We start from the raw sequence: 18,481 nt of genomic DNA, 5'->3' as shown, positions 1-18,481 counted from the left end.
AGAAGGCTCTGGATTCATATGTCAGGAATCAAGGAGGAGCTGAATACAGTGGAGTGCACCTGTGATCCCACTGGCCTGGGAGGCTGGGGCAGGAAGATCACGAGTTCAAAGCCAGCCTCAGCAACTTATCGAGGCCCTAAGCAACTCAGTGAGACTCTGTCTCTAAATAAAATACAAAATAGGGCTGGGGATGTGGTTCAGTGGCCAAGTGCCCCTGAGTTCAATCCCCTGTACACCCCCCTCAAAAGAAAAGAAAAGGAATCCAAGAAGAGAAGAGTGTGGGGTCAGCACTCCACCCTCTCCACCCTGGTACCAGACAACGAGGAGTCAAGTCGCTTGATTCAGGGTCTCAGGGGCTTCAGCTCAGGGTCACTGGGCTCCATCGTTTCTGGGCCTGAGTGAGGCAGGTCAAGGTGGCAGCACGTGGAGGAGCAGAGCTGTCACCTCATGGTGGCCAGGAGGCAGGGAGAAGGGAAGGAAGGGGCTGGGGACAAGACGTAGTGCCCAAAGGCTCATCCCCAAGGACGGGGTCTCCACCACTCCCCAAAGTGCGTTCAGCTCTGAGCCCACCTGAGGACTCATCCACGATGGGTGCCGTTGGAGCCTCACAGTCCAGGCGCCCCAAGATCCCCTGCTCTGAAGACTGCCGCACTGGGGACCAAGCCTTCAGCACTGCAGGCCAGGCCATGGCAGAAACCATGCGCAACCCAAGGGAAGCAGGAGACAGGAGGAGCAGACACCAGTGAGACCGAGCGGCCCTCGGCAAGGAGGAGCAGGGCCAGAGGCCCAACTGCCCAGCTGGGCGCACTGCACCTGCCCGTGGTCCCAGGGACGAGGCTGAGGCGGAAGCATTGCAGGTTTGAGGCCCTGCCTCAGTAAGGTCAAGGTGGGGTTGGCTCAGTGGTGGAGACCTTGCCTACGTCATGCAAGGCCCTGGGTTCAGTCCCCAGCACCAACAGAACAGCAGCCGTGCCTTGGGGCAGGTAGGTGCTCAGAACCTTCAAGGAGCTTTTGCAAATCAGCCTATGGGACTCACCACGTTTGCAGAATAAAGGAGAAAAAGGAAAGGGAACCCTGTGATCCTAAACCCAGTGGCATTCATAGTAAGAATTCCCAGCCTAGTGGAGTAGAAAGAAGTGATCCCCGGTGTCTAGGGAAGTCAGAGTCGTCCTCAGGGCCCTCCCAACAACTGACCCAAGCCACCCTGGCTACAGGGCTTGGTCTTCAGTGGCATGAAGCTCTGTGCTGCAGCAGAGACCACACAGCTGAACTCAGATTTTGTTTTGGGGGGATCTCAGTGGTGGCGGTATCATGTGATACTGGGCAGTGGCATCTCTGAGTCACTGTGTTCAGTAAGGGCAGACCATCAACTCCCTGCAGCGTGGGGTGGTGGCTGGCTCTAGGGGTCGGGAGGTGGGGCCCACCTTTCAGCTCACAGTGGGCTTCTGGGGATGGGGCCCCGTGGTCACCTGAGGAGCTCCCACACTGTGTCTGTGACCTCCCCCAGGTGAACACTCTGTGGGTTGGCCAAGGTCCTGGGCAGGGAGGTGTGTGCAGAGTGGGCTCCTGAGGACAGGCCCTCTGGGGTCTCCTGGCAGGCCCAGTGGCCTTGGGAGCTGGTGGTGCCCACCCCCCGCCCCAGTGCAGACCTGCTGGGGGTGGGGGCAGGCAGGAGTTGGTTTTGGTTTTGATTTGGTCTTTTGCAGTACTGGAGACGGAGGTGCTTTACCACTGAGCCACATGAGACACTGTTTTAGTCGGCTTTTTCACTGCCATGACCAGAAGAGCTGAGGAGAACAATTAGAGGAAGAAACACTTATTTTGGCTCATGGCTTCAGAGGTTCGGTGCACAGGAAGCCAGCTCCATCCCTCTGGGCCCGAGATGAGGCTAAGGAGGGCATGGAAGAGGAAAGCAGCTCAGGATGTGGCAAACAGGCAGAGAGCTCTGCTCCCCCGGGACAACCCAGAGACCCCCAGGCAGGCCCCAGTGACCACCTCCCCAGCCACACCTGCCTGCCTGAATCTCCACCCAGTTAACCCTCACCTGAGTGCCTGACTAGGTCCAGGCCTCTCAGTCTTCTCCTTCTTGCTTTGTCTCACTGAGCTGCTTGGGGACATCCAGCGTCTGAACCAGGACAGTTGCCCAGGCGTCCTCAGATCCCTGTGCACTGACGTGAGCCCGTGTCAGCAGCACAAATGGGCAAATGCAGGCGGCACAGAGTGTTGGGATGGGGGGCCTCTGAGGCTGCTGCGCAGTGTACTGCTGAGTGTGTGTGCGTGTGGGTGCACAGACAGGTGAGGCCTCACTGAGCTGGGTCCTGGGGTGCACGCACTTGCCCACGGTTAAGATCTTGAAACAACTTGGATACATTGTAATTCCGCCTCATTCTAACATAAAACTGTGGCTGCCTTGTAAGTCTTTGAAGTCAACTATGGTCCTTATTTGGACCTGATTTTGAAATACTGTAGAAGTGCACTCTTTGGTAAATGATGACTAGACGAAGAATTGACTATCTGGAATGGAACCCCTGGTGTTCGGTTTGGTTTAATGGTCTTGCATGTTTTCGTTTATGCCAAGTACCGTTTTTTTTGGGGGGTGGGGGTTGAACCCAGGGGTGCTCCAGCACTGAGCTGCACCCCAGCTCTGTTTATTTTTGTTTAAGACAGGATCTCACAAGTTTCTGAGGCTGGCCTGGAACTTGGATCCTCCAGTGTCAGCCTCCTGAGCAGCTGGGAGCAAGATGTGGCTGCCATGGCAGCTTATGGCAGTGACTCTTTTACTATGTGGCTTTTTAATGTTTATGACAATGAAGCCGCACATCTTGGTGCATTTGTGCTGCCACAACAGAAATCACAGGCTGGATTGTTTATAAAGAAAAGAATTTGGGGCTGGGGATATAGCTCAGTTGGTAGAGTGCCTGCCTCTACCATTCTGGAGATGGAAGTCCACGGGGGAGGGGCTGAGTCTGAAGAGGGCTGCATTCTTTTTATTTATTTATCTATTTTTTGAGACAGCCTCACCTGTGGCCCAGGCTGGTGTAGAACTTGTGGACTTGAGGGGTCCTGCGTGCTGGGACTGCAGGTGCAGCTGTGGCCAGGCCTACTTGCCTTGTCAGCCCAAGGTGGAAGGCCAGCGGGGAAGCCCTGCGTTTGCGACCAGCCTGCTCTCACGGCAGCAGACACTCCCAAGATAGCTTGTGTTTGTCCTTTGCTTTGCAGTGCTGGGATGGAACACAGGGCCAGCACCTGCTAGCCAGGTGTGCCATGTGAGGGAGAGGCCCAGACCTCTCATGGCCCTGTGTCTGGCACCGCGTGGTTGCTGGGACTATGATTCCAACATTGCACTTTGGGCCACATTCCAGCCTTAGCTCTATATGATTTGGGAATTTTCTAAGATATGTAAGCTGTAAGTCACAAAGAAATTACAGGGGATATTAGTTGTTTCCAACTAGGAATTAATTTATCAGACACAGTGGCACTCTCCTGTGACCCTAGCTGTCCCCCTCCTGTCCCTCCAAGAAGCTGAGGCCGAAGGATGGCAAGTTCTAGGCCCCTGGGCAACTCACCAAGACCTTGCCTCAGATAAAGAATAAGAAGGGCTGGAGATGTGGCTCAGTGGTAGAGTGTTTCTGAGGCTCTGGGTTCAATTCCAGTACTGAGAAGAAAAGAAAAAAAAAAGGACATTGTTCTAATCATCACTGGCTGGGGCGTGGCTCGGTGGTGCAGCAGCTCCTAGCTGGCGGGACACCGGCAGTGACATGCTGCTGACTGCACACAGCAGGTACATGGTGCCCCCAGTGCCCACTCCTAGTCTCCTGGACCTGTGACTGTGACCCTATTTGGAAAATGGGTCTTTGCAGGTGTGGTTAAATTAAGTATCTCAAATGAGGTCGTCCTGGATTAGAGTGGCTCTAAATTCAGTGACACATGTCTTTATAAGAGGCAGAAGAGGAGACATAGGCTCAGAGGAGGAGCCACCTGAAGATGGAGCCATGTGGCCATCAGCCAAGGGGTACTGGGGCCCAGGAGCTGGAGGGGGCACAAGGAGCCCCCTAGAGTTCACACTGTGGTGTCCCAGGTCTGACCTCCAAAACTATGAGACTGAATTTACTTACTGTTCTGGGCCACCCAGAGGCTCTTTGTTACAGCTGTGACCCTAAAATAACCTGTCAAGAAAAGACCAGAAAGCGTTGTTGCGTTAGCTTCAGAAGCCACAGGTACGGAGTGGCGTTGTGTGCCAGGCCTCTGCTCTGGGCAAGCCCTGCTTAGGAGGGGGAGCCACGGCCAGGAAGTTCCAGGCAGCTTTTATGAGAGAAGAAACAGTGCTTCTGTACAGAGAAAGTGTTGATCTAGCACGCAGGTCTGAATTACTAAATAGAAGGCTAAGTATATGGTAATACAAAATTCTAATTTTCATGATTGTAAAACCAGAATAGGAACCATGGCTGTGTCCCCCAAAAAGTTGTCTTAAGTAAAACAGTGTAGAAATTCATGTCCTGTTCCCCTCCCACCTAGAGGGTGTGCATCACCCCCCAGGTACGGCAGTGGGGACACAGGGTTCTGAGGAAGAGCAGTCCTTCCTGGTGGAGGTGTGGCTGGAAAAGGGGAATATTTTTGTGCCTAGTTCACTGGACTACATCGAGGACAGAGCCCAGTGGTCAGGGAGGACAAAGCAGGGTGTGGGCAGTGGCTAGACAGAGGCCTGTCTCCTGTGGGTCACCTTGCTGAGCGCCCGCTCTCTTTGTGCCACTGGTGTAGCCTGTTGGATAGACTCGCCCTAGCTAAGGAAGTGCACATCATCAGCAGACACTGGACACCAACTCCCCCCGAGGACCCTGCTTTTGGGCGGGTCCTACTGGAGTGTGCCCCTCTGCTGCGATCCTGCCTGCACAGGCACCAGGTGGACAGGAACAGTTGCAGGGCTGTGGGTAGATGCTGCCCAGGACCCGTCTTCAGAAGGTGGTGGGTGGTACAGTCATCTACAGGAACCGCAGTAACCACTGTTCTCGTGGGTGAAAGAGGGAAACACCTTGAATGCCCAGCAGCTGGGTCTCTGGTGGATCTGGTATGTGCAGACCTTTGGCAGATGCAAGTCCCAGGCTGTGCGTTGAGGTCACAGTGTGTTGAGTGGGTGCTTTGTGTGCGGAATGCCTTCCGGTCCAGTTCTGACTATATGTGGGTACAACTGGAAGATGGTGCACTTTTGGCTGTGGTCATCTCAGTGCCTATCTTGCCTTAGAGGCCATGCTGAGCGTGGTCTCCCTTCTGTCCCCAGCCACAGGCCATTGCCACAACCACCAACACTGAAAGCTCCTGATGTAGGGACACGGTGTACATCTAATAGAGAGGCTCAGAAGCAGAAGTCTTGTGGACTCCTACTCTCCAGGGGACCTGATGTTGCTTTAGGGGCACAGACAGGGACCGTGGCTCTGGGGAGTGGCTCAGCTATGAGCTATGGTGTCCACTTGGAGTTGTCAGCTCAGGGCTTTCTAGGCCTAGCAGGGATGAACTCTCCCCTCAGTTCTTGGAGAATCATGTGTCCCTGGGACAGGGGTTACTGTCTGTGGGGCACAGGACTCTGGCTCACGGTGGATCTTGCAAGGATCTTCCTGATTGGACCTGTGTGAGTCCAGGGCCAGTGCTCTTGGGGCTGCTCTGCGCTGGCCAGTTTCTAAGTCCCATGCCGAAGCTGGGGTCTGAGCAGCAGAACCACACTGGAGCCTCTGAGGGTCCCTCAGCAGAGTCAGGGCCCAGGTTCCCTGGGACAGTGTAGCGTATTGGATAGATTAGACCCCTGGTTGTTTTCCAGCAGAGGGGTGTCTCCTTTTCCCTCTGTGTTTTTTGGCCCATGCCACGCTACGGTGCTGGCTTCTTATCTGCCTCCTGGGAGGTCCTGATGTCCAGCAGCATCTGAGGGCATGGGGGAACATCTGAGGACATGGGGAATGTATGAACAGGGACAAGATGGCATGTGCTGGGTTGGTTGTCCACAGGGCTTGCTGCTGCCCATGCCTGGGCTCTTGGTCAGCCCTCATCAGGGAAAGATTGCTTGAGTGGGCCTCCATTTTGCAGAAGGCTCCTCAGAGGTGGGCACCAGCCTCCCTGGGCTTGGGTTGTGGGTCCCCTTTGGGTGGACAGCACGTGGAGAGGAGGCAGCCAGGTGACCCTTGCACTGACGCCTCTGCTCTCTTCCAGTGAATGAGTTCACGGTGATCAGGAAGAAGTTCAAGTGCCCCTACTGCAGCTTCTCGGCCATGCACCAGTGCATCCTCAAGAGGCACATGCGTTCCCACACCGGGGAGCGGCCCTACCCCTGTGAAATCTGCGGGAAGAAGTTCACGCGCCGTGAGCACATGAAGCGGCACACGCTGGTGAGTGCAGGGCCTGGAGCCGCGGCCTATGCTGAGCTGAGATGTCCTGAAAGGCGGGCAGTGGGGGTGGCTATGGGATGCCTGGACACTCTGCAGTGGGGAAGCCAAGCAGGCCACCATGGACAGCATTCGCCAAGGGGTCACTGCTGCTGGCTTCGGGCTGCCTCGCTCGCCCTGTAGGGGTGGGGCCAGGCTCTGCACCCAGCTGGTGGCTGTCAGGGAGCAGATGCTGAAGAGTGGACCAGCTCAGCTAAGAGCGACAGAGAGGAGGTTGTCTGGAGATAGAGAGGAGATCAGCCTAGCGAGACGGACCCCCAAGGCCCTGAGCCCTGACAGGGGACAGCCCCAGGTGTGATACCAATGGGATGCTGCACTGGGATGGGGGAGCATCTCGGGCATCTTTGGGATGGGGATGGTTTGCAGGCTGGGTCACCTGGAGCTCATCAGCTTCATGGGCAGCCCTGCCAGGCGGCAAGGGCCGAGGCCGGGTTCAGGCTCTCTGTTGACCTCTGCTGCTCGAGCCTAGTGGGGTACTCTTATTTGAGGTGAGGACAGCTGGGAGCTCCCCTGAGGTTAGGGTCCCTGAATGGCTACAGAGCCCACAGAGGGATATTCTCTAGGGTCCCCCATGTGTCCCTCTGTGAGGTGGGGATGCCTGGATCAGGAAGAGCCCTTGACCATGAAGGGAGGCCAGAGGCAGACCCATGTCCACGAGAAGCCATGAGGTCTTAGCAAGCCAAGTTTAGAATTTTTTCTCTAAGTGAACGTTTGCTTCTGCTTCGTCTAATTAATCAGCCATAGAGATCACTTTGCAGACTAAAAGGCACATATGCACCTATTCAGAGGAACCACATCTTGTTTCATGCTAGCAAGTGCTGAGGAGTCTCAGTGAGGGTCATTGCATTTGTCTAGAGAACCCACAGGAGGGCCCTGAACAATGTACTTAAACATTTGAGCCAGCTGCAGTGGCCATGCCTGTAACCCAACTGTTCATGAGGCTGAGGCAGGAGGACCTCTAGTTGTAGGCCAGCCTGGGCAATTTAGCAAGACTCTGTCTCAAAAAATAAAAAGGCTGAGGATGTAGCCCAGTGGTAGAGCACTTATCTAGCATGCATGAGGCCCTGAATTCAATCCCTAGTGTTAAAAAAGTAGAATACAAAACAAAAACAAAAACAATGAAGGTGGCCCACCTCTTCCTGAGGAGAGGGTTTCTCTGGGTGCCCACTCTGAGAAACAGGGCCCTGCGTTAGGAGACGGTCTGCGGCCTCCTTGCGCACAGTAGCCCTCCTGGCACCTCTGGGGGGCAGACCCAGCAGCAAGGAGTGGGACCCCTCTGTACCTGCGAGGGCTTCAGGTCTGGATGGGGTGGGCCGGCCCTGCTCCACAGCAGCACCACCAAGGGGCTCAGCAACAGTTACCACGGTGCCCAGCACCCTCCCCGAGCAGGAGTGTGAGCACCCACGAGTGCCTGGCCCTCTGGTCCTGGCCATCTGCCTTGGGGACCCCGACCCCTCCTGGGCCTGTTCCTGCCCTGTCATCCCCATTTGCACAGTTCCTATTGTGACTTGGCCTGGCCGTTTTGTTCCCCTGTGTGGGGGGGGGCAGAGAGAGGCCCTGAATCTAATACTGAGCAAACAAACCTACAGAATTCTGGACCCAACCCAGGGGTCTAGACCCTGCTGGTTGGGCTTTTGAGGAGGCCACGGGGCTAGCACCCAGCTCCAAGAGCCATCACCAGCTGTTCCTGAAGGTCTCAGGTCCCCCATGTGATGACCTGCCCATGCCACACTCTGGACGTGCAGGTTGTCACGGCAGCCTGGCAGCTGTCACTGGAGCCTTCCCCACTTGGGGTTTGGTGGAAATAACAACCCTGCCTTCAAGAAGGTTGGGTTCAAGAGCAGTGCTCTGTGGGACCAAGGGCCTGGGAAGCTGAGGCCAGTGAGGGGCAGCTCACGAGGCCTAGCTGCAGGACCACAGTGATCGCTTGTCAGATCATTGCAAGTAGAAGAAATATGAGCTTAGCCAGGCACGGTGGCACACGCCTGTCATCTCAGTGGCTCTGGAGGCTGAGGCAGGAGGATCAAGAGTTTAAAGCCAGCCTCGGCCAAAGCGAGGAGCTAAGCAACTCAGTGAGACCCTGTCTCTAAATAAAATACAAAATAGGGCTGGGGGTGTGGCTCAGTGGTCGAGGGCTCCTGAGTTCAGTTCCTGTTAGCACCTCCCTCCAAAAAAAAAAAAAAAAAAGAAAAGAAAATGTTAGCCAACTTTTTTTTTGCTGTGACCAAAATACCTGACAAGAACAACTTAGTGGAGGAAAAAACAACAACTTAGAAGAGGAAAAGTTTATTGTGACTCATGGTTTCAGAGGATTCAGTCCATGGTGGGCCGACTCCACAGCGGGGAAGCCTCCCAGGGCATGCCCCAGAGACCCTCCTCCAGCCAGCCCCACCTCAGGTAGTGCGTTCAGCATCCAGGACCCAGCCACTGAGGAGGTCCGGACCCTCAGGGTGAGCCCCTTCCAGAGGCCCCACCTCTGACTACTGCTGCGTCGGGGACCGTGCCTTCAACACATGAGCCTGGGACGCTCTCAGCCACCCCAGCAGGACCCCGCTCCCCCTCAGCCTGGCTGCAGTCTCTGTGTGACAGGACTTTCTTGCAGGCTGTGGAGAGCTGGCTTCAGACACCCCCTGCACAGCTCCCTCCCTGTGTGCAGCTGTCACACAGCTCCAGCTCTTGCACATGGACACAGAGGGGCCGAGAGAGCCTGGAGGACTGGGGAGGCTGCTGGCACTTGAGGGCAGAAGCGTGGCTAGCACCAGGTCCAACCAGAGGGTGGACCGAGGCTCACAGGTAGCTTGCCACGTGTGGGCCCACTGGCCTTTGTTCTTGAAAAGTAGGGTCCGGGCCTGGTTGTGACCAATCCCTCCAAGCCCTCCTCAAGTTAGCCAGGGGTGCTGTGCTTCTCCACAGACTCCAGTGCCCATGCTGAAGTCTCCACAGGTTCCAAACAGCAGCAGGCATCCTGTCCCCTTCTGCAGAAGGCATCCCGTCTGTGTGTCCTCAGGTCCTAGGGCCTTTGTGTCCTGCTCTCTGGAGGACCCTCTCCCAAATGCTGTTGCTCCCTGTCAGGCATAGCCCTGGTAAGGGGCACTGATCCTGTCCCTTCCTGGCCAATGTGCCTCTTCTGCTGACCTCAGTTGCTGATCTCTGTCCTAGGCTCTCAGTTGACCTCAGGCTCCAGCTGGGGGAGGGAGCTGTGCCTTTTCACCTACAAGGAAATGGTCAGGAGAAGGCTGGGGTGTGGACTTGCCCCCATTCTGTTCCCAGTTCACCACCATCTCCTGGGACTCCATCCCAATTCCCCTTCCCTCTTTTTTTTCTTTTTAATTTCCTTGTAGTTGTAGATGGATAGAATGCTTTTATTTTATTTGTGTATTTTTATGTGGTGCTGAGGATCGAACCCAGTGCCTCACGCATAGTGGTAGGCAATTGCTCTACCACTGAGCTACAGTCCTAGCCCTTGTCCTTCAATCTTGACCTATGGCTCTCCTGCTGCCCAGCCCATCAAGCCACGGGCCTGGACTGGACTCCCCGAAGCCAGACTCAACCTATAGCTTTTGGTCACTGCTGTGTGGGGCTCTCCACCCTTAACCAGCCCGAGCTGGCATCGTCTTTTGCAGGAGGGGCACAGGAGTGCTCCATACGCTGTCTGATGAGCACTCAGCCTGTCCTTGCAGGGACTCTGGAGGAGGGAGCAGTGTGACCTTAGAGAGAAGTGTGTAGCAGGGCCTCTGTGTGTGCATGTGTGTGTGTGCGTGTATGTGTGTGCGTGTGTGTGTGTGTGTGTACTCACACCGAGACCTGGCCCTGCTGGGGCTGCGGGAAGACACTGCTGCCCCTGGTTTCAGCACCCCTAGGGACAGGGCTTTTGGGTGCTGTCCCCAGTTCTGACCATGTAGACTCTGGGCAGCTCCCTCAAGCCTGGGCTTGAGGGTCCCAGCAGATCTGTCACCCCCGAGTCATGCCATGGCTGTCCTTGCTCATATGCCTCTTTAGGGCCTGGCAGAGACTGCCCCTGGGGGACCTCACCCCTCCACTGACTGCCCTGTCCTCCCAGGTCCACAGCAAGGACAAGAAGTACGTGTGCAAGGTGTGCAGCCGCGTGTTCATGTCTGCAGCCAGCGTGGGCATCAGGCACGGCTCCCGGCGCCACGGTGTGTGCGCCGACTGTGCTGGCCGGGGCGCAGCCGTGCAGTTGGACCACGGGGGCGGCGAAGGCTCCCCTGAGGCCCTGTTCACTGGTGATGGGCCCTACTTGGAAGACCCCGAGGACCCGCGAGGGGAGGGTGAGGAGGAGCTGGGGGAGGATGAGGACGACGACGTGGCAAAGTGGAAGGACGATGTAGGGCTGGCGCCCGAGGACACGCTGTTGGGGGACGACAAGGAGGACGAGGACTCACCACAGGGCCCCCGCAGCCCCACTGCAGGGCCTGAAAAGGACTTCGCCTGGATCTCCTAGGCCCTGCCCCAGTGGGCAGGGTCTGATGGTGGGGTGGTGGCTGCGTCGTTCCGTCCACCTGTGTGTGTGTCTTAGTGGGTCTCAACACCCGACGGCAGGGCAGCGCCCTTCTCAGCCCCTCCTCTGGTCCTCCCTGCAACCAGCCCCACTCCCACAGACACCGACCATGGCCTTGCGGTCAAGGGAGAGCGCATGCTCCTGCCTGTCCTGGGATGCCTGGAGTCCCCAGCAGGTGCCTGCGGGTGTGTGACGGGTCTGGTCTGGGGCGTGCCTCCAGAGCATCAAAGGAGCCCTCTGTGGCTGGCCAGACCCTGGATGCAGGCTGGCCAGGCTGGCCAGGGGCATGAGTTCATCCTCGAGGCCACAGGTCTGAGTCCATGTTGAGAGTTTTGCATACACCGAGCTGCATCCGTCCGCAGCACTGCTCAAGCCCTGCAGCCAGGTGGCTGCCTGTGACCCCGCAGTGGCCCTTTGCCCTCTTGGCTCCTGCCACACAGTGGCAGCCTGTAGAACCCAGGTCTGGTGCACAGAAAGCCCTGCGATCCTCTTACCTCTGGGCTTTGGTGCTTAACAAAGCAGCTGCAGATCCTCCAGATCCAGGGCTCCAGGTGCTCTCTCGGGTGGTCCTGGAGGGCGGGGCCTGAGGAGGCCGCAGCTCCTTCCATGCAGGACTCCTCAGTCAGGGAGGAGACCCCTGGCCAGGCTCCCCATCTCAGGCCCAAAACAGTTCTGCCATGAGGGCCTCAGCTCCGGGTGCACTTCCTTAGAGAGCCTGGGCCCCTTGTCCACCCTGGGCTTGCTCCAGGGCTCCTGCTGACCCCTCTTGGGACGGGCTGCAGCCGGACTCCTGCCATCGTTGCTGCTAACACTGGAGGTGGGTGTCCTTGCTGCAGTGTGCTGCTTCACCTCCCTGCCTGGGTAACCAAATGTTAAAGTAGTTGGAGACATCATGAGGTAGCTGCAGAAAATTCTTACTTTTTGCATTGTTTTTCGCAGTTGGCAAAACTACATAGGGTTGTTTTTCCTTTGGCTTGTTAAGTCCTCCTGCTGTGTTTTGAAGGAGCTTCCCATGTGTTCTCCTTTTTTCCTGAGTGAAAAGCAAAGGCCCCCATGGTGGGCATCTCTGTGCATCACCCAGCGTTGAGGTCCTGGAGGCAGGCTGCCAGACCCACCCTAGAACAGACATGGCAGCCTGTGCCCCTCCTCCAGGCTGCTCTGACACCACAACTAAGACATTCCACCCTCTCCTCCTCCTCCTCCTGTGCACCCTCTCAGGGTGAGGTGCAGGCAGGTTGACCACTCCCCACCCTAGGCCAGGGCTCCCTGGGAGCTAGTGTGAGTACCAACTGGAGAGAGAGTTTCTAGTTTCTCCTCCAGACTGCAAGCCAGATGGCTGTTACCTTTTTACTGTCACATCTTCCTCAGTGGAAAAAGGAAAACCCCACAGAACTATGACTTAGGTCCCAGTGGTCACCTGGAGCACATCTCCTGAGAACATTCCCTAAGCACAGCTGTCTGGCAGCTGCTGCCAAGGACACACAGGGTGGGCCCATGTGGGCGCAGGGACATGGTGCTGCCCTTGAGGGCCTGTGTACGGGGAGGAGTTGCAGTTCTCTCTCTTGCTTTTTCAAAGTAAAATCAGCCAGTTTCTACCAGTCACAAGAGGCCGCTCCCCCTGCTGCCATCCAGCCCTCCTGCGCATACATCCCTCCTTGGCAAAGCCATGAGCTCCTGAGCCAGTCCCTAGCAGAAGCTCAGACCCTCCTACACAGAGCATGGGGGCCTTGGCTTGTCACCCATTCTCCCACTACCATGGCGGGGTCTGGGGTGCTCCCAGTGGGGCAGTGTGGCTGACCCCCTGACCAGGGAAGCTCCAGCTGAGCTCCCAGCCCCATTCAGGGCTCGCAGAACTTTGTACCTTTTCTCCCACTTTTTTAACACCTTTTCTATACGCTGATTTTCTTACAAGTTGCATTTGGAAACCAGACCTTTGCTACCAGCCTCTGGGTTTTGTACCGGTCCCCCCTCTCAGGCCAAACTGCCCAGGGCCCCCGGCCCACCTCCCCCAGGCACCTCTGCCTGGCACTCAGGATGTCTTGCTCTCTGACTGGCTCCCGCTCTGGATGCCTTTGCTGGCCTAGGGGCATATCCTTGAAATGATACTGTACCGGAAAACCAAGGGTCCCAATCTGTCCACCATCTTCCCCGTCTGCTGTGTGGCAGGTCCGCTGTTCTCAGTTTGCTAGTTGGAGAGTGGAATTTCAAACCCAGATGAACACATCCATCTCAGGAGGCATGGAGGGAAAAGACGTATGTAATGAAGGTTTTTTTTTTTTTTATGTGACTGATTTTTTTTTAATCAATGTTCAAACTAATAAATATTTTTTTATGAAGAGGAAAATAATGTGTAGATTACATTTCACATTTTGTATTTTTGTTGTTGTTTGTGTCTGTTTATACCTTGGTGTTTGCAACACCAAAGTGGAAGATACAGTCCATGGTGGTGTGGGTATGTGAATAGGGAAACCATGATTTTTGTAGGGAGCTCTGGATCCTGGCCAGGTTGTTTGGACTCTGGGTCTGGGCAATAGGATGCTGCCAGGACTCTCCAGGGCCTGACTCGGGACACAGCTATGCTTCCAACTTTGCACATCTTCCTTTTTAAGAAAGAAAACTGAGAAAATGCAAAACTGGAACTTTTTGCAATATTATGAAAGATAATCTTCAGCTCATTTTGTGACATGTGCAGCTCTTTAAGAAGCCATACTTTCTAGTGGTTGTCTTTTGTTTAGATCCTGTTGTTTTGTACGCGGCCCTTTTAGAACCACTTGTAGTGAGGGTGCTGTGTGTGTGTGCTTCCCTTAAATATTTATTTTTTTCAACATGCTTTCAACCTGTCATCAAAAACAGAAGAGACAAAAAAAAAAAAAAAAAAAAAAAAAGGCAGTGTTTGGAGACTGTTGATTTTTTTCTTGGGATGCTCTATTATATTGACTTTATATATTATTATAAACCTGTGTTTGTACTGGAGATGTGTTTAATATTTGGGGAGGTTTTTCAGTCCATTGGTGGAAAATCACAGCTGCTGCCTAGGTCTTGGTAGCCAGAGGCCAGGCCAGCAGCCAGCATCACCTTCTCTTCTCTACAGAGGGTCTGGAGTTTCCTGCTTGCCTCCACAGGCTCCAGGCCTGCCTGTGGAGTTCCTTTCTGTGACGGGATTAGCATAGACATTCTTGCAAAGCGATTACTTTCAATAAATTGGGAAATTGCTGCTCCCAGCAGATGCCTCCTGTGTTTCAGATAGCCCCCTCCTCGGCCTCATCTTGGATACAGGGGGCTGGATTGGAGACCCCCAGCCCCGTGGCCTCCCCCCATCCCTGCCCACAAGGTCCTGGACCCATTCCTTCCCTCCAGGAGGCAGACTCAGCTTCTGGAAAAAAACCCCAATTTTTAATTTTTCTCCTCGCCTGGTGGCCCAGACGTGAGACACCTGAGCTTCAGAAACATGGAAAAAGTCAGCCCTCGCCCCTAAACCACTGCATTAGGTGTGAGTATGGGAGTCCCCTTCTCAACACCCCTCAAAGTGCCTCTTGGACCGAACCCTACAGCTGGCCTGCCAACATCCTTGGCCAGTCCTGGGCCAACAGGCAGGGGGGCAACAATCCTGGGGCCAAGAGGACACTGATGTTATTTGGCTTTAGTGCAAAAACGCTGGCTTCTTCAGAGGCACTTTGAATAGCAGGACCCCTTTCCCCACTGCTGGGGTCCAGGGTCACCATCTCCCCTACTGTCTCCTGCCTTAGGAAGTAGCCCCACAGCTACAAGAGGCAAGGCCTGGTGATTGCCCAGGACAGGAGGTGGGACAGCAGGGCCAGTGGGCTCAGTCCAGGAACCGCTGACAAGCCTTCTTCCAGCGGCAGGCTGTGCACCACAGGTCCCGGTGATCCGTGCCGTACACCTTCCGGCACTTCTTGGCATCACCGCGGGGCTTCCTGGGGAGACAGGTGGGAGACGAGTGCTGTCAGCTGGGACCCTCCCCACCTGGCACCTGACTGGGCCCGCAACCCACACGCACCTCAAGCTGGCACCAAGCTTGGAGGGCAGGGCTGGTGCAGTGGCCTGGCCCTCAGTGGGCTGTGGGTCCACATGGACGGGTGCCAGGCAGCCCTGGGGGGAGCTGCAACTTGGACTTCGCTCCTCTCCAGAGTGCCCTGAGACTTGCTCCCAGCTGCCACCTGTTGCCTCCCCAGCATGGTGGGCATGGTCACCGTGGCATGTCTTGGGAGGAACTGCAGAGCTAAGCAAAGGGGGCAGGGGCAGGGCCAGGGGCCGCAGCAGGCTGGGCAGGTCCAGATGGGGGAAGGCAGGCGGCACAGGGGCCTCAGGGGACGTTGGGGCCAGGTTGGACAGCCCATTGGTCAGCATGTCCACACCAATGTCCAGCTCAGTGTAGTAGAAGTCCTCCTCACCATCACTGTGCTCAGGTTCTGCCCGTCTCCTGCTGGGGACACAGCAAGGAAGCTGAAGCGCTGGCCTGGCCTGGCCCCACCGCCCGGCCCCCGGCCCCGTCGCACCCCAGGTGCACCAGGCGGATGTGTCTCTGAATGGCGGAGGCTGTGTGCAGCACCTTCCCGCAGCTCTTCCACAGGCACTGGAACACCACCTGGACCGCACTCTGGGCAACAGGGTGTGTGTCAGGAGCAGCACTCGAGTCCACCCGCCCTGGGCTCCCCCAGCTCACCTTCCGTTTCCTCTGAGTGGGCTCCCCAAACAGAAAGTGGGCTGCCTCAGGGGGCAGTGGGGGCGATGGTGTGGACGGGGAGGACTGGTCGCTGGCCTGGTCCCAGACCCAGTCTCCACTGTTGCTGCTGCTGCTGTAGCTGTCAGTGGGCTGCGTCAGGGCCTCCCTCCAGGGTTCCAAGTCAGGCTCTGCAGGAACATGCACCTCAGGACCTCTGGTGGGCTTGAGCTGCTCTGTGGGGAGCTGCTGCTTGCTGTCTGCCTAATGATCTGCAGTCCCTAACTCAGCTGCCACCTATTCAGGTGAGCTTGGTGGGCAGAGTCTTGGAGAAGATGTTGGTCACAGGGGCATGGGGAGACATCCCCCAGCATAGCAGAGAAAAGGGGGTGCCTGGCATGGTCAACAAAGTGGAGGTGGACAATCTGCAAAGGCCTGGCTTCAGTGAGAGGCACTGAAGATCCATATAACCACTTCAGAAAGAGAGCTGAAGTGTGGGTGGCAGGTCTGAGGACTCTGCTCCATCCCAGAAAGTGGGTGGCTGTAGGGTCCTCTGTCCCAGGCCCTGCCCCCACCTGAGCACAGACTTGAGACACACCTGGACTGAAGGATACAGCAGAGGTCCCCAGATAGAGGGGGCTAGTAGACAGGCTTGTAAGGGCTGCCGCGGCCAGGACCTCATCTAGCCGAGCTTTTCCTGGGGGGGATCTGAAGGAGACAGGGGCAAGATATGGGTGGGTGGGGCCCAACAAGTACTCTAGTCCCCTCCCCTGACCCAGCTACACTTTCAAGGCCTGGGCACGTGTTCCAGCACCAGGCTGCCTCACTCCTGGCAGAGAAGGAGGTCTGGCTCCACCCCCAGCTCAGGTTGCAGAGCCCCAAATCACCAGGAACCACCGGGAACAGGGCTGGGGTCTCTCTGAGGCTGGTGTTCTCTACAGCCTGGGCTTTGTACCCTGCACCCTCAGGATCTACAGGGCACCATGTCTCACTGGTGGGCTAGGACTGACCCCGACCCAGCCCCCATCACATATTAACCAGCGTTGTGCGTTGTGCAACAGCAGCTGTGGGCCCCGGTCCAGGCTTAGGAGGTGGGAGCAGCCAGCAGTCGGCAGCAGCCAGGAGGGAGAATGGGCTTCAAGCACAGGCCGGTCCTGGGCCTCAGCGGGATAGGACAGGGCCCGCCCCTGCTGCGCAGCCAGCCAGAAATGTCTGGGCTTAGGAGTGGGGGAGTGGCAATAGGAGCCCCAGGGATTCCTGGACAGTAAGCCCCACGCAAACTGCACTGCCTCTTCTGCACAGAAACTGACAGCCGCCCCTCCCAGTTCTGCGATGGGACCCCCAATGTAATTGGTCATTTATGTCCAACTCCTCCAGGGTTGGAGAGCTGGGGGAAGAGAACGCAGAAACCCAGTTCCGGACCCTGACCTATTATCTACCGAGGCCTCCCTCGGGAGGGTCGGGAAGGCAGAAATCCGTGCCCCACCCACTGCCTATGCACACACCGACGCACGTGTGCACACACCCACCTAGGGCACGAACCCCCCACCCCAGGGGCTCACCTCTGCGCTGGCACCGGGATGTGCACCGACGGTGTCGGGAGCCCAGCCGCCCCCGCCCACGTCCCCGGGGTCCCTAGGTCTGCAGCCTGCGGCTCTTGCGGCAGCGCGAACTCCAAGCCCGCAAAACCTCCGCCCATAGAAGGGCCCTGCAGATGGAAGAAACTCATAGAAGAGGCAGCCCAGGCCCACCAGCCTGCACCATGGATCCACTTGGCGCCCGCCCCCGCCCCACCGGCATAGCTCCGCCTCCGGCCCCGCCTCGGCGCGGGCGACGGGGAGCGTCCCCCGGCCGCACGGCTGGACCCACGGACATGCAGGGGCCGACGCGGCCACCCCTAGCTGCCACGCCCTCGGGGCCCAAAGTTTGCGCAGCCCCGACGCCATCTTTGCAGCCAGAGAAACTTTGTTGGCGCCCCCGCCCACTGGTACCTGTGGCGGCGCCGGCACCGTCACGGGCGCGGCGCGCGGGCCCGAGCCCTGCGCGCTCAGCCACGGCGCCTCGGCCCGTAGCGCACTGGGGTCCCGACCGCCGGCGCGGAGCTGGGGGCGCTCACAGCCCGGACCCGGACCTGGGGAGAGCTCGGCTTCCATGGCCGGCCGGCCGCCGAGGCTGCAGCGGCGAGGGCGGACTCTCGGGAGGCGGCCCCGGGCCGGGCCGGGCTGGCGGGGCCGCCGACCCCCGCCCTGGATCCCGTGCGGCCCTCTCGGTGCTGCGCCGCCCCGAGGCCGCCCGGCCGACCACGCCCCCCGCCCCGGCGCGAGCGCCTATTGGCCGGCGGGCGTATCAACACTCGGTGGCCGGGGCCCGGCGCTCGGCCTCCGACTGGCCCGCGTTGGGATCTTGCCCGCCTCTAGCCCGCGCTCCCGCGCTGGCCAGGAGAGGTGGCCTCCCGGCGCCCGACGGCCCCTAGCCTGGCCAGCTCCGGGCGGGCCGCTTCCCCACCGGTGTGTTGGAAGAGTTGCCAGAGACAGAAAGGGGCCCTGTCTCCTTGGCTGGCTTCTTGGAGCAGGTTATTCTTTAACGCAAACTGCCCACCTCCCCCGACTTATGTAACTCTAGGGGTTGGTGGTGGAGCCCAGGGTCCAAGTCCCACCCTGGCAGCCGCCCAGCAGGCTTCCCTGTCCCCAGGACTGGAAACCACAGCGAGATGGTTTGCCTTCCCCCTGCCCGCCAATGGCTTCGGAAACCAGAATAGCCTCAGGTACCAGAGCTTGGGCACCTGGGTGAGACACCTGCAAGACCAAAAGGAGCCATGGATCCTTCCAGAAGTCCTCACCGCAACCCTCCCCG

At 57.5% G+C, this 18,481-nt stretch overlaps 2 protein-coding genes across 11 annotated transcripts in view; one reads left to right on the top strand and one right to left on the bottom strand.

Annotated features, from left to right (window-relative positions):
- The window catches only part of Zbtb46 (zinc finger and BTB domain containing 46), a 52,703-nt gene extending 39,533 nt beyond the window's left edge, over window positions 1–13,170 (top strand). For both annotated transcript variants that reach the window (XM_071609086.1, XM_027954200.2), the window contains exons 4-5: window positions 6,196–6,371; window positions 10,489–13,170. In XM_071609086.1, coding sequence (XP_071465187.1) covers window positions 6,196–6,371; window positions 10,489–10,890 — 578 coding nt within the window. In that variant the 3' untranslated portion in view covers window positions 10,891–13,170. The remainder of the gene's footprint in view (window positions 1–6,195; window positions 6,372–10,488) is intronic.
- On the bottom strand, window positions 8,699–17,878 carry Slc2a4rg (SLC2A4 regulator). 9 transcript variants are annotated; one of them, XM_071609091.1, is made up of 8 exons: window positions 17,620–17,878; window positions 17,191–17,336; window positions 16,227–16,336; window positions 15,465–15,819; window positions 14,966–15,391; window positions 13,059–14,882; window positions 10,832–11,804; window positions 8,699–9,639 (listed from the first exon to the last, which is right to left on the bottom strand). In XM_071609091.1, exons 1-6 carry the CDS (start codon window positions 17,779–17,781, stop codon window positions 14,771–14,773), a joined length of 1,311 nt encoding a protein of 436 aa, XP_071465192.1. In that variant the 5' UTR covers window positions 17,782–17,878; the 3' UTR covers window positions 8,699–9,639; window positions 10,832–11,804; window positions 13,059–14,770. The 9 variants fall into 9 exon arrangements, with proteins under 9 accessions (XP_071465192.1, XP_071465191.1, XP_071465190.1 ...); XM_071609090.1 differs by having other exon boundaries at window positions 8,699–10,948; window positions 11,442–11,804; XM_071609089.1 differs by having other exon boundaries at window positions 11,442–11,804.
- Window positions 17,879–18,481: the final 603 nt, after the last annotated feature.

Source organism: Marmota flaviventris, chromosome 2, assembly GCF_047511675.1.
Source record: "Marmota flaviventris isolate mMarFla1 chromosome 2, mMarFla1.hap1, whole genome shotgun sequence".
In the NCBI taxonomy this organism is placed as follows: domain Eukaryota; kingdom Metazoa; phylum Chordata; class Mammalia; order Rodentia; family Sciuridae; genus Marmota; species Marmota flaviventris.
This window is presented reverse-complemented; position numbering and strand designations above follow the sequence as displayed.

Excerpts from the sequence above, each read along its gene's own strand:
- Slc2a4rg (XM_027954203.2), bottom strand. The coding sequence starts at position 17,781 with ATGGAAGCCGAGCTCTCCCCAGGTCCGGGTCCGGGCTGTGAGCGCCCC. Across the intron at positions 16,337-17,190 it reads ATCCCGGTGCCAGCGCAGAG|ATCCCCCCCAGGAAAAGCTC; the intron begins GTGAGCCCCTGG and ends TGTCTCCTTCAG. Across the intron at positions 14,883-14,965 it reads AAGCTTGGTGCCAGCTTGAG|GAAGCCCCGCGGTGATGCCA; the intron begins GTGCGTGTGGGT and ends CTGTCTCCCCAG.